The sequence below is a fragment of the Melozone crissalis genome, unplaced genomic scaffold (genome assembly GCF_028551555.1).
Source record: "Melozone crissalis strain CALT ecotype California unplaced genomic scaffold, PUWL_Pcris_2 ptg000009l_1, whole genome shotgun sequence".
Lineage (NCBI taxonomy): Eukaryota > Metazoa > Chordata > Aves > Passeriformes > Passerellidae > Melozone > Melozone crissalis.
The window spans coordinates 2,299,311-2,313,274 of NW_026535787.1; the positions used below are offsets into that span (position 1 = coordinate 2,299,311).

Here is a 13,964-nt window from a genome sequence, read left to right on the forward strand (position 1 = left end):
ATTTTTTTCCTGCTTTTTATATGGATTCATGGTGCTCCTCTAAAAATTACTGTCCTACCTTGCTGCTTTGACAGCTCTTTTCACTGTTTACTTGTTGCTTGGGGTCAAGAACCAGCAGAGCTGTGCTGTGATCCCATCACTCTTGCCATAAACTGATTTCCATGAAAAACTCTTGTCCCTGAAGTGCCTTTCCTGCATGGTGTGAGGGGCGCAGAGACCACTTGGAGGCAAAGAGAGATGCTAAGGAACCACAAAGGCTGCAGGGCTCTGTTTCCTGCCTGGCATAGTCAAGAGAAGGAATCTGGGGAACTCCCCCAGTGCAGAGGGTGAAATGTGGGTCCCTGCAGGTCAGCAGCAGGATCTGTTCAAACCAGGCTTTCCTCTGCTTGCTTTGGTTCCCAGATTTTGGCTTTAAATTAAGAGAATGGAGATGTGGATTGGGAATTAGGAAGAAATCCTGCCCTGTGAGGGTGGGGAGTTTTCAGAGCAGCTGTGGCTGCCCCTGGATCCCTGGCAGTGCCCAAGGCCAGGCTGGACAGGGCTTGGAGCAGCCTAGGACAGTGGAAGGTGTCCCTGCCCATGGCAGGGGTGGAATGAGGTGATCTAAAATCCCTTCCATCCCAAACCACTCTGGGATTCAGTGATTTTCAAAAGGTGAATAGGACTGAGACTGGGTAGAAGAAATGGGGGTAAAACATGTGATGTTTACTCCAAATTTTGCCAGAGTTTCTTTTTGTTTATTTTATTGAAATATTCAAAGGAATCAATGCAGGGGGCAAGTTCTCTTTCCCTTCTAGCACAAATGTCTCTCACTGCTGATAGTAATTTAAAAAGCAAACAAAAATTGCACCATCTTCTCTAAATAAAGCATCTTCTGCTGCTTGGAGGTCCGGCTGCTCTGCAGCTTGCAAGGTCCCTATAATGAATAACTTGTAAATCCCAGCATGGCAGGGGCAGGATTAGCAGGGAATCCACCTCAATCAATCAGCCTTTGGAGCCTCCCAGGAAAGAGAGGATGCCACTGCCAAGGGAACAGTTCTGTCGCCCCACGTTTTTTCCATTGGTAGATTTGTTGCCCTACATGGAAATTGTGGGATGGATGGGAGTAAATGTGCTGTCACCCACACCTGGACAGGTGTGTGCAAGAGGGGGGAGCGCAGGGATATTGAGACCTCAGCTCAAGGCACTGCAGCAGGTGAGGGATGAAAGGGAAGAAAACTTAACTGAAGTCAGGGATGCAGCAAGGAGGCAATAAAAAATGCAGCCAGGAAAATGCTGACGTGCTCGCCATGCCAAGTGGTTTCCTGCTCCAGGCATTCCCCAGGGGGATTGAGGATTACAGATCTGGCAGCAGGATCAGTGCAGCAAGTGAGCCTCTGCATTGCAGGTCATTCCAGCCAGAAAATGAAGGAGAGCACTGCAGTGATACCAGAAGGGAGAGCTGGGAAATCCCTCTGCTTGTGGAGGGGCAGAGTGGGTCTGACAGGTACCTGTGCATCCCCTGGGATGCTGGCACTGCTGGCAAGAGCCTGGCCCCATCCTCTTGGCACCCTCCTTCCACTATTGCTGCACACCGAGGAGTTCCCCCTCCCCAGCCTTCCCCTCTCCAGGCTGGAAATGCAGAGAATCCTGGAATAGAATCAGAGGACAGGAGGAAATAGCCTCAAGCTGTGCCAGGGGAGGTTTAGGTTGGATATGAGGGAAAAAATCTTGGCTGAAAGGATTTCAGGCATTGGCACAGCCACCCAGAGCAGGGGTGAGTCCCTGTCCCTGGAGGGATTTAAAGCCATGTGGATGTGGCACTGGGGACATGGGGCAGTGCTGAGGAATTATTGGACTCCGTGATCTGAAAGGATTTTCCTGGATGATTCTCTGGCAGGGAGAAGCTCTGTGTTGGGTTGAGGGCTGTGCAGTGGCCATGAAGACTCAGGAATGGGGTTCCAGGATCAAGGCTTCAGACTGGACCTCCTTAAGGATCCAGGGAGAAAAACAACATTTTGCCATGGCCAGAGGCAGCTTTGTGTGGGAGAAATGGCTTCTGGAGGCTTTCAAATCCCAAGTGTGGCCCACATCCCCAGGGAATGAGGCCTGAGGTGGTGTCTGCCACATCCATCCACAGCCCAGTCCCATTCCTCCTTCTCTTCCCATTTCAGGTTTTCTCCCTGCAATCCATTTTCCAGCCTGTCTCTGTGCTAAGCAGGGATTCTGAAAATTCCCTTTTGCTGTCTGCTGGATTTCCAAAGGGAGCAGGAGGCAGGTCTGTGGGAGATGGAGCTCTGGGCATCAGGAATTGCCTCTCTCAGAGCTGTCCCTGCCCCTTGCCGGCCTGGACCATGGCCAGGGATTAAATGGCCTTTACAGGAGGCTTGGGATTCTCTTCTGTCATTCCACCCAAAGGTGTGAATACCCCTGGAGTGTTCTGGGTCAGGCAGGGATGGCTGTGAGGATCAGGAAAGAGGGATAACCTCACCTTCACCATGGAAGGAGAAGCTGTTGAGCTCCACAAAGATCCCAGGACATTCTGAGCTGGAAGGGACCCCCAGGGACCATGGAGATTAACCCCGGACCTTGGCATTACTAACACCGTGCTCTTCTGGCAGCTAACAAACATCCACCCAAACTCACCTGCATGTGAGGTGAACATGGAATGGGCCCCATGAGGAGGAGCTGGGAGCTCATTTTTTCCCCCCACTGGCATCATTCCTGGATAAATCCCTGTGTCCTGTTTGCCAGGCATCACCTGAAGGTTTCTCCTTTCAAAAACCAGTCTGTGCCATGCTGAAGTGCCACTTCTGTTTCAAAATTGCTTTTATTCCATTCCCAGATTTTCACCTTTTTTTGATGGAGTGGTTTTGGGGTTGGATTTTTCTTTTTGAATGCAGATTGGAGAGTGAGTGCTGTGAGCTGTGCTTCAGCTCTGCTGTAATTAGTTTTGTCTACTGTAATTGCTTCTCCTTTTTCCATTGTTTAGTGAAAGACGAATGAATTTCCAGGTCTGGTTGCATTGGGAGTGCTGACAGCAGCTTTTTAAAATCCCACAGCACAGCTATTTGTCTATTTTATTCAGCTGAATCCTGCAGAGTGGGACAAATTCGGCTTCTCCTCTGTGTCCTGGGCAAATTACTGCACTAATTAATTTCTCTAAGACTGGGGCCTCTTTGCTTAGCAAAGGGAAGGGATGCAGGGAGGGCACTGTCTGGAAAACAGCAACAACCCTGGATTTACTCCTGGAGTAAACTTGCATGAAGAGACGTGAGAAACTGATAGTTTCAAAATAAGGTTTATGGGGTTTAAAAATTGGATATTGTGTTATTAATTATAATTATTAATTTTTTTAATCCTTTCCAAACCAAAATTTTATTCCAAATATTAATCAAAATATTAAATTCAATATGTAAGTAACAATAATAATAATAATGTGACAATAATATTAATAATATTAATAATCATAAAGTAATAATACTAGTAATAATTAAAATACTATGAGAAGTATTAAAAGATAATAATAATAATAAAGTAGTGATATAGTAATAATTAAAATACTATTAAATATAATATAATAATAATAATAATAATAATAATAATAATAATAATAATAATAATATAGTAATGTAATATGTAAGTAATAATAAATACAGCACTCCCAATTCCCTCCTTGTTTAGGTCACTGCAAATTATTCCCCAAGGACACTGTTGGAGTGGGATTGCTCTGGGATAACGAGAGAATCTCAGTGATAATTCAGCTGCCAGAGCTGCTCTGCCTGACAGTGGGGAAGTGCTGCTGCTGCTTTCAAAATTACCTGACTGAGCTGATCTGAGGGTGAGGAGACAATTTATTGATTTGGAGTCCTAGCCAGACGTAGATGGAGATAATTCTGGGATGTTGGTGGTATTATTCCTACAGAAAAGCAAGCTGGGTGAAGATTTTCAGGGTTTTATTAGCCCCTGCCAAACAACTGGGCTGCATTGCAGCTTCAGTGTTTAATTTAAGATGTGGATGGCTGAGATGCCAAAATCAGAGCTCTCTGGGTGGTGGTCACTGAATATTTCTACTGAAACTGCTCATTTTCTAAAGCCAGCAGCCCCTCACACTGCTGTGAGCTTCCCCTCTAAAGCTATTTTAACAGATAAAGGGGGAGGAAAAAAAAGGTGTTAAGTTTGCAGCTCTGCTTTTGCATTCTGGTCAGGTGCCTTGTCACTCTTGATGGCTCTCCTTGAAGCTGGCGTCCAGGGTTCTGCTTAATGTCCTAGAAAATAACCTTGTGCTTGGACCAACAGCCAGTTTATCACTGCTGCTCCCTGGCTGTGGGCCTGGGGTGGAGAGGGGACGGGGAAAAGCAGGGAGGGTATGGAGCTGGGCATTGCCAGGCTGCTCCTGGGCAGGGAAAGGCAGGGAAACCATGGAGCTGGGCATTGCCAGGCTGCTCCTGGGCAGGGAAAGGCAGGGAGGGCATGGAGCTGGGCATTGCCAGGCTGCTCCTGGGCAGGGAAAGGCAGGGAAACCATGGAGCTGGGCATTGCCAGGCTGCTCCGGGACCAGCAGCTCCCTCCCTGATGCCACAGCACCTGGGCTCAGCTTGGCACAGCAGTTCTGCTTCCCTTTGTGCAAGGAGGGTGCTGAAATCTGGGATGGAGGGTCTGGGCTCAGCTTGGCACAGCAGTTCTGCTTCCCTTTGTGCAAGCAGGGAGTTTAAATTTGGGATGGAGGGTCTGGGATCTGAGCCTTGCAGCCTCAGCAAGTTCCCTCAGTGGTACTTGCCTCTTCAGCTGTGTTGAAGGTCTCATCTTCCCACATGGATGGCTCCATGGATTTCTCTGGCAGTGGGAAGCCATTCCCCCTTGTTCTGTCCCTCCATCCTCAATGTCATGTCAGCAGTTCCACCAGGAGGAGCAGGGGGTGGCCTTTGTCACCAGCCTTGTCTCACTGCACCTGTAAATCATCACAAAACGTGGTGCTGGGGCAGAGCAGCCCCTCCTGCCCTCAGCCTGTTTCCTGGGGCTTGAAAACTGATTAAGAATCACTTGCTTAGCTGCTGGCTCTCGGGTGACAGTGCCAGGGCAAGCTGCTCTCCTGGAAATGCCCGTTAAAGTTTCAATTTCCATCCCTGAGGCAGGGCTGTGGGGCTGGGTGTGAGCTGCTGGAATGACCTCTGCCAGCAGCCACTCGCTTCATTAAATAGCAATGAGCCAGGGGTTCCCAGCTAAGCAGCGCACGGAGCATCCTCACTCCATTTCCTGCTTTTAAAGGAAGTTAAAATTGTTTAATAACCTGCTTGAAGTCCTTAAAGTGAATCTGGGCAGCAAAGCAAAATGCTGTTTAGCAGGGCAGGTGCCCAAAGGAAGGTGTCAGAGTGATGGAGCTGTTTGGGAACAGCCTCTGAAACTCTGCCAGCAATTTATCAGATGTGCTGGGGGTGACAGGCTGGGATTACAATTGAGCTGGCTGCTGGTCAGACTGAGCTTCACTAACACCTTGCTGAGGGCTGCAATTCCTGGGGTAAATCCAGACCATGTCCAGTGCACAGCTCCTGTTTTGCCCATTTTCGGGTTGGTTTTCAAGCTCTGATGTGTCCTCAGAGGGGTGAATTCTCCTGGAGGGTCACACACACCTTTCCAGAGCAATTATTTATCCTTAACCTGGAGCTGAAATGGTGCTGCCCGAGTTTCAATCCCACTTTTTCAACTGCAGGGATTGGGATTGGGGCAGCTGAGAGCTGTCTCTGCCTGGACACCCTCTTCCATCCCTGTGCACCTTCCCCTGCCTCCAGAAGGTTTGCTGGACTTATTCCCTATGTTCTTGCCAAGCTAAGAACAGTAAATCCTGCTGGGTGTGAAATGTTTACAAAAGGCCTGGGAATGTGGCCCTGACTCCCAGCCCTGTTCCCTCCATCTCTCCCCACTCTGAAGGGCAGAAAGTGTTCCTCAGGAAGATTTCCAGAGGTGCCAGGGAGTGGTGAGAGCTCAGTGAGGGGTTTACAGCGTGGGCAGTGGCAGCTGCTCCAACTGCAGCAGTAAATTCTAAGACAGCCTCTCCTGCAGTAGAACTCCTGCCCGAGTTAGACTTTACAAATGCTTTACAACTGGTGCTTGCAATTCATCTTATCTCTGCTGGAATTACCTCCCAGGACCCATCTCCATTCATTTAATGCAAACTATCTCATCTTGTCCATCTCTACCCGGGGTTTCATTTTCCACTGCTGCTCCCTGGGAAAATTCATGAGCTCTGCAGTGCCTCTGATGGTGATTTGGGAGGATTTCTGCCCTATCCGCTGGTTCCTGCACTGAAATGCAGGGATGTAGGTTGGGATGCAGCTGTCCAAATCCTCCTGGAGCACCAGGAAATCATAAGGAACACGAAGGGAGATTCCTGAAATCCTTAGGAATGTCCAGAGAGGTGATGGGGCCTGGTGTGAGTGGAACCCAGCGTGTCATCCCAAATCCTGCAGGTGGGACCACAGCAGGAATGGCCTGGGTTTCTGCCTGCACCAGTTTGTATTTTTGGTGACCCCAAGGCTGTTCCCAATCCTCCTGCAGAGCCAGGACAGTCCCTGGCAGGATCTTCCTTATTTTGGGCACTCATTGGAGCTGGGAGGCTGCAGGGCAGCTCCTCATTCCCAAACCTGCTCCAACCACATCCCCCACAGCCAGGAAACCTGGCACCACCTCCCAGCACCTGCCCAAGGGCAGAGGGGGCTGCCAAGTGCCACGTGTGGGTGACATCCTTCCTGTGCATCCCTGATTCTGCTCCTGCACAGTGCAAGAGGAGATGCAGGTGCTGCAGCCCAGGGATGTGCCCAGAGCCAGGGAGGGTCATGGCTGGAGCAGCCCCACAGTTTTTTCCATCCCCTGGATGTCTTCTGGGGACAGAAGGAGCTCCTGTGCCGGTGGTGAGGCTCCACAAAGGAGTGGGGAATGGGGAACAGCAGGGGTGCACCCCGAAACCTGAGTATCCCTCACTCACCATGGGATTTGTGGATAATCCCAGGCCTGCTGCACATCCCAGCCACTGCTGGCTTGGGAGGGCACTGGGAGCGGCTGGACCCCACCTGAGCTCTCTGTGGAGGGGGTGCAGGTGTGTCACAGCTTTTTTGGGGTGTTGCCAGCCTCCATTTCAGCAGGGATGGAGCAGGGGGAATGCACAGAATCAGGGAATGGCTCAGGATGGAAGGGAGCTTTAAAGGTCGGCTCATCCCACCCTCCTGCGGTGAGCAGGGACATCTCCAACCAGCCCAGAATCCATTCCCAGCACCCAGGGCTGGCTGATGCTCATGGAGGAATCCCACATTGCTTCACAGGCTGTGGAAAAGGGGACACACATCAAGGTCAGGCTTTTTGCTCCTGTTCTGCCTTTTGCTGTGTTTGTATGATACAGAATTACATTGGGTGAGCCCCTTCTGGGTAAACTCAGCCTAAAAAATAGATGATTTTGGGCAGGTGTTTTCTGCTCTGAAATTATGGTGGAAAACAGCAGAGTGGGGTTTGTGCAGCTTGGCAGGGTCTTCCCGAAAAATTATTTGAGACTCCAGTTCACAGGACTCAAATCCCTGCAGAGAGACATCCCAGCTGCTGGACACCTCTCCAGGGGCTGATGTTTGTGGGACAGAGACTCCGGGGCTCAGGGAAGGGCAGGATGGTTGGGCACACCAGGAGCGAGACAAAAAGGTGTCTGTGACAGAGGGGACACAATTCCTCACTGCCACCTGCCTTTGATGGGATGCTCCGCCATCCCTCCAGCTGTGGATCAACGAATCCCTGGGGATTCATTTATTCATTATTATCCGTTCAAGAGGCTTTTCCCAGCCTGGAAACCGTCTGCACTGACATCTAGTGGTAATCCAGGCTTTTCCCTGGCCCAGAGCAGTGGGATCCTCTGCTTTAATGCTCCTGCTGTGGGCATTTTCACAGCATCACTTAGGCTGGAAAAGGTCCTTAAGATCATCAGGTCCAACTGTAAGCCCTAATAATATCTATGACAAAATGCAGTTTAAATCTCTGCTTCCTAGAGACCAGGCATCAAATCTGCCCATTATTGTTGATATTTTTGTAATCCCCTACAATCCCTAAACCATTGAAAACCAATGTGTTGTGACAGGACACAGAGAATGGCTCCCACTGCCAGAGGGCAAGGCTAGGTGCTTTTTTGGGAAGGAATTGTTTTCCCAAGAAAACAGAGCAGCTGTGGCTGTCCCTGGCAGTGTCCAAGGCCACGCTGGACAGGGCTTGGAGCAATGGAAGGTGTCCCTGCCATGGCAGGGGTGGATCAGGATCAGCTTTAAGGTCACTTCCCATCCAAGCCATGCTGTGATTCCTGGATAACAGCAGAGCACCCTCTGACAGCAACGCCTGGGAAGAGCAGGTCTCCAGGTATGATCTCGGGGTGAATTATCATTTATCTGTTTTATTTCACACACTGCTGGCTCTCGTGTCCGTTCCACGGGATTTAGAACCCGTTTAACGCCGCTCTGGGCCGTACCCAGGGCTCAGCCCTCGCCAACATGGCGGCGTGGCAGAGACTACATCTCCCATGGTGCCCCGCTCACGCCCGCCGTGCAGCGACCAGCCAATGGGGCGCGGCGGAAGGCGGATATAGCGCCGCCCGCGGGACCCGTTCTCTCTTTTCCGCCGGGCCCGGCTCATCATGGCGGTGCAGATCTCCAAGAAGCGCAAGGTGAGCGCGGCCCCACGGCTCCTCCGCGGCCGCGGGGCGCTGCCTCCCTGCCCGCGGCTGCCCCAGCAGCCGGCGGGGCGGGAGCACGGCGGGCCGCGGCGGCGGACGGGGGAGGATGGCGGCGGATGCGGCGCGGGGCCCGGCGGGGAACATGGCGGCGGGATGGAGCGGGCGCTTCCCCATGGCCGCGCGCGGAGGTGCGGAGCGGCGCCGGGAGCCGGGAACTGCGGGGTTTTCGCTTTGCTTTCCAGCGGGAAGGGTTTGCGGCTGGCAGCTGCCCCGGGAGGGCGCCGGGCGCTGCCTGTCCTGGGGAGGGAGGGAGGTTTGGGCTGTCAGGAGTCCCGGCAGCAGCTTCCCGTGGGGCTGGGAAAGGGATGTGACCCCGGTAATTAATTCCCTTCAGTTGCTCCCGAATTCCAGCGTGAGCAGTGGCTGTGGGTCAGGCAGTGCTGGGTGTAGGCTCCTGCTAGGAGCGGATTATTCCTGAGAAATGCAGGGAAGGAAGGGGGTTCCATTTTTCCTCTCTGCTGCACCCTGAGTGGGGCAGAGCACGGTGCTGGTAAAGTCACGGTTGTGGGTTCAGTTCCTGGGCTGTTCGTGTAAAAGTTGCACTTGGTGCTCTTTGTGGGTGTCTTGCAACTGAGAGTATTCTGTGATTTCTCTCAGGGGAAGAAAAATTTGTCAGGAGAGACACTCCGAATTTGGGTAAATTGCACTCAAGTTCAGGATGTGACAAGACCTTGACTTGGTCCGTTTGTGTTTTAGTTTGTCGCTGATGGCATCTTCAAAGCGGAGCTGAACGAGTTCCTGACTCGGGAGCTGGCTGAGGATGGATACTCCGGAGTGGAAGTCCGGGTCACTCCCACCAGGACTGAGATTATCATCCTTGCCACCAGGTAACTCTGAAAGCTCTCTGGGATGGCTCCAGTGTCACTCCTGGGGACACTTTTCTCACTTGTCCTGTGCTTATTTTCCCTCAGAACTCAGAATGTCCTGGGAGAGAAGGGACGCCGCATCCGGGAGCTGACGGCTGTGGTGCAGAAGAGGTTTGGATTCCCCGAGGGAAGCGTGGAGGTAAAACTGCCTCAGCAGCTGGGTCCTGCAGAGGGATTTGTGGTGGCAGCTGAAAGGGGGTTTCAGGATGACTTGGGCCTTCTGTTACTTGGCCTCAAAAATGCTCCTGCACTGAAATGCAAAATAAATTACAAAGAAAGTGCTCTGCTGCAGAAGGATCTCTGAGAAACAGAATGTAAAGTGACAAACCAGTTATTTTTGATCCTTTATGTTAGGGGTGTTTTCCCAGGGGAAGGTTGGACTAGGATCCTTTAAAAAGTCCATGCAAGCTAAAGGATTCTGTGGTTCTATTCCATGAAATCTTGCTCTGAAACAAATCAGGGAGGGATGGGGAATGTGTGTGCTGGGGTGGTGCTGCTGGATCATGTTAGATAGGGAAGGGAATGCAGGATGAAGCTGCTACCTGTAAATGTGGAGGGATTAACGGGATTGAATGTAAGGAGTAGAGTAGAATGAAACTCCTGTGTTCTGCTAAAGCAAAAGTTAAGTTTACTGTGAGGGTGGTGATGAACTGCTGCAGGGTGCCCAGAGAAGCTGTGGCTGGCCCTGGATCCCTGCAATCGTTCAAGGCCAGGTTGAAGCAACCCGGTCTAGTGGAAAGATCCCTGCCCATGGCAGGGGTGGAGTGAATGAGCCTCCCAGGGCCCAGCAGGCTGTGGCTGTGTGGCTGGCTTGGCAGGGCCCTGTTGTGAGTGTGCTCTGTCCCTGCAGCTCTACGCCGAGAAGGTGGCCACGAGGGGTCTGTGCGCCATCGCCCAGGCCGAGTCCCTGCGCTACAAACTGCTGGGAGGGCTGGCTGTGCGCAGGTGAGTACAGCAGCCTGCCCTGGGGCAGTGGGGCACTCCAGTGCTGTTCCAAAAAACAGCTGTCTGCAGTGGGAGGATTTAACCTGGTAATGCTGCGCTGAAACTTCAGTCCGCAGTTACTTCTGTCTGGTTGGAGGTTGTCTGTGGGGTATAAAGCTGCATGTGTTCTTTGGGAATAAAGGGGTGGAGGAGTGAGGCAGGCAGCATTTCAGGCCTTGTGGCTGTGCTGTGCTCAGGAGGCAGTGGCCCTGCTCTCATCCCCTCGGTGATGTGACGATGACGAGTCAGAAGCGGGTGGCTCTGGTGGCGGTGCCCCCGCGGTGTCACGTTCTGTGGCGCTGCCTGAGGCCCTCCAGCAGCAGCCTCCTGTCACCAGTGACCGATCTAGAGGCATTTGTCTGAGAAGGGATGGGAGCTGCGCTGCCAACACACGGAACTGAGGTTGGAATTGTGGTGAAATCCCTGCAGGGAGCCCTGTGGGTCCGGCAGAGCGGGCTCATGGCTTGGCTGTCCTCTCCCCGCAGAGCCTGCTACGGTGTCCTGCGCTTCATCATGGAGAGCGGGGCCAAGGGCTGCGAGGTCGTTGTGTCCGGCAAGCTGAGAGGTCAGAGGGCCAAGTCCATGAAGTTTGTGGATGGCTTGATGATCCACAGCGGGGACCCCGTGAATTACTACGTGGACACAGCCGTGCGTCACGTCCTACTCCGGCAGGGTGAGTGCCCGATCCCTTGGCAGCTTTGTTGGGTTCCTTCTCTAGAGCTGCAGACACAAAACATCTGTGCTCCTGGCATCCCGTTCCTGCAGGCTGGAGATTTCCCACTGATACCCTTGGGTTGAAACTCACGTGGTTTTGATGCACTTCTCATCTCGCAGTGTTGAGTTGTGCTGCTGTGGATGGTTCAGACTCTGAAAATCCAGTTTTCTTGGACTTTTGCAACTGAGCTCTCACTGTGGGATTTGAACATTCCATCTAAAGTAGAAGTCATTTGGGAATGGGAAGCCGAGGGGCCTTCAGCAGCCACTGTGGTCATACCATGTATCCACTTCTCTGCTGATGGGGTTTGAATGTTTCCAGTTAGAAATGTGGCTGTAGATTCTGCAGCTGCTCTCACTGTGTCCTGGGGCCTCTGAGGCTGCTGCTATCTTCCAGATGAGGTTCCTGTTGCGTGGCTTTAAGAGGCCTTGGCATTTGGGATTCTGGTTTTCCTGGCTCCTCAGGATGGGCAGAGAGAACAGGGGTGCTGCAGGTGTCAGACAGTTTTCCCAGCTAAACCTGCTTCCACTTGTTCTCCCTCCTGGTAAAAAACAAATGATTTGTGTGTGTTTTAACTGGCTTTGTGTTAATGAGTTGCAGAGCTCCTGGTGCAGGGATACCAAGCCCAGCCAGAGCTGTTCCCCACCTTCCCTTCAGTGATGATACGATGACGAGTCAGAAGGGACATCCCTGTGTCACTGCAGCCTGCTCTGTGCCACGTTCTGTGGTGCTGTGCTGAGGCTGCCTTGGCCAGGGTGTCCTGCTCATTGGATGATTTAGAGGCATTTGTCTGAGAAGGGATGTTAAAAAAAAAAAGTGGCATTTCCTAGAAAAATGAGCTGAGGAAGAGGACAGAGTTTAAAGCCAGGCTTAGAATGAATTGAGGGTAGAACTGCAGTCAGCCAAGGCAGTGAGTTGAATAACTTTGGATATCCAACTTTATGTAGCCTGGATTTACAACACTGATATAAAGTCACAATAATAAGATTTTTAAGCTGTAGCATGTGTGTATTACAGTGTTGTCAGCAGATCTTCAATTATTTTGTAACCTTGGTGCTCATCTCTTGATCTATTTTGTCTCCCTTGTCCTGTCACTCTCTGCAGGAGTACTGGGAATCAAAGTAAAGATTATGTTGCCTTGGGACCCCAGTGGAAAGATTGGCCCCAAAAAGCCTCTGCCAGACCACGTCAGCATCGTGGAGCCCAAAGAAGAGATCCTGCCCACCACCCCCATTTCAGAGCAGAAAGGTGGCAAACCAGAGCAGCCAGCCATGCCTCAGCCAGTGCCCACTGCCTGAGGGGTGAGTGCCTGGGAGCTGGGAGGGAGGTGTGCTGAGGATCCATACAGAAAAGGCTTCAGGCCACCAGAAAAACACAAAGCTGGGATTTTGGGAAAACAAGCTACTGTGTTGTGGACCAGGGATGGGCTTGAGCATTGCACTGGGTGAAGGGGACAGGGTTCAAGGCATGTGTCAGTGCAGCTCAGAACATTCCTCTGGAGATGAGATGGTGGATCTGTCCACCTGCCTTGTTCCATGTTGCGTTATACAGCATGGATTGGGAGACCTTGGATTATTACAGCTGGGGACACTTGGGTTGGGTGCCTTGGATGTGTTGGTGTTGTACCAGCTGCTACCAGCGTGCAGCTGGCAGCACAGAGAACATATTCCTCATATATCCATAGAATATATTCCTCATATATCCATCCTGTCCTGCCCCAGGATCCAGTTTGGGATAGTCTTAAAAGCCACATGAGAACAATTTGTAGGCTGCTTTTGTAAGAAAATTACCACAGTTTGAAGTCAATCATGGAATCTGGCAAGATCTTCCTCAGTGGGAACAATGGGGATCATTGGCCAAAATGCAGGAAAGGAGAAATGCAGTTTAATTGGAAGGCTTGGTTTGTTCTTTGTTTGGGATAGGATGGTGGTTGTGGAAAAGAGCTTGCCCCCAGCTCACTGAGTGTTTTGTTTCTCGTTGTAGGGTTTGTAACATCTGCAACCAGAAGCTTGTCTGTCCTGACAACATCTCTTAATAAAATCACAAAAGGCAGTGTTTGTGAAGGAGCCTTTTCTTTTTTCTTTTTTTTTTTTTCCTTTTTATTTTCTCAAGATGTACTCCAGGAAGACCTTGCTCCCACCTTTGGTGTGGAAGGAATTCTGTTGCTGTGTTCCCCTTCTGGGATGACCTTCACCAGATCCTGATGCAAAGAAAGTGGGAATAAAGCACTGATACCTGTGATAGGTAGAGCTGGAGCAGCAATCCCGTGTTCAGAGGGTCATGAGTAACTCACTCCATGGAGTCCTGGTGGCTGTTCCCTCCATCCCAGTCCCTTATCCAGTGCTTCCAGGAGGGGGAGCTTTTCTGGCAGTGTCCAGGCCAGTGCAGCTCCTGTCAGGGTCAGGTACCTTTGGGTGTGGGTTTGTGGGGTCAGAGCAAAAGTGACACCCAGGATTTCAAACCTTCTCTCCTGACCTGCAAGGTGGGAGTATCTGGGGGAAGTTTGGTGCAGGAATGGGAGAGAGGCACAATCACAGGAGATAATGTATGTGCAGGATCGAGGAGTTTAGAGTTGAAAGGAATTCAAAACTTGTTTGTTGTTTAGGACTAGCTGTTACATCCACATTTCTCTTTTTAGGAGGTTGCTCTGCAGGAATTAGGC

The 13,964-nt window shown here is 51.3% G+C and overlaps 1 protein-coding gene and 2 non-coding genes across 3 annotated transcripts; all 3 read left to right on the forward strand.

Moving 5' to 3' along the window:
* Positions 1 to 8,596: 8,596 nt before the first annotated feature.
* RPS3 (ribosomal protein S3) lies at positions 8,597 to 13,359 on the forward strand. The gene is made up of 7 exons (XM_054270268.1): positions 8,597 to 8,668; positions 9,434 to 9,564; positions 9,649 to 9,742; positions 10,454 to 10,548; positions 11,073 to 11,260; positions 12,407 to 12,603; positions 13,286 to 13,359. Exons 1-6 carry the CDS (start codon positions 8,639 to 8,641, stop codon positions 12,598 to 12,600), a joined length of 732 nt encoding a protein of 243 aa, XP_054126243.1. The 5' UTR covers positions 8,597 to 8,638; the 3' UTR covers positions 12,601 to 12,603; positions 13,286 to 13,359.
* LOC128933512 (small nucleolar RNA SNORD15) lies at positions 10,809 to 10,955 on the forward strand. Its single transcript, XR_008482792.1, has one exon. It is a non-coding gene; the product is annotated as a small nucleolar RNA SNORD15 (small nucleolar RNA).
* LOC128933511 (small nucleolar RNA SNORD15) lies at positions 11,954 to 12,101 on the forward strand. Its single transcript, XR_008482791.1, has one exon. It is a non-coding gene; the product is annotated as a small nucleolar RNA SNORD15 (small nucleolar RNA).
* Positions 13,360 to 13,964: the final 605 nt, after the last annotated feature.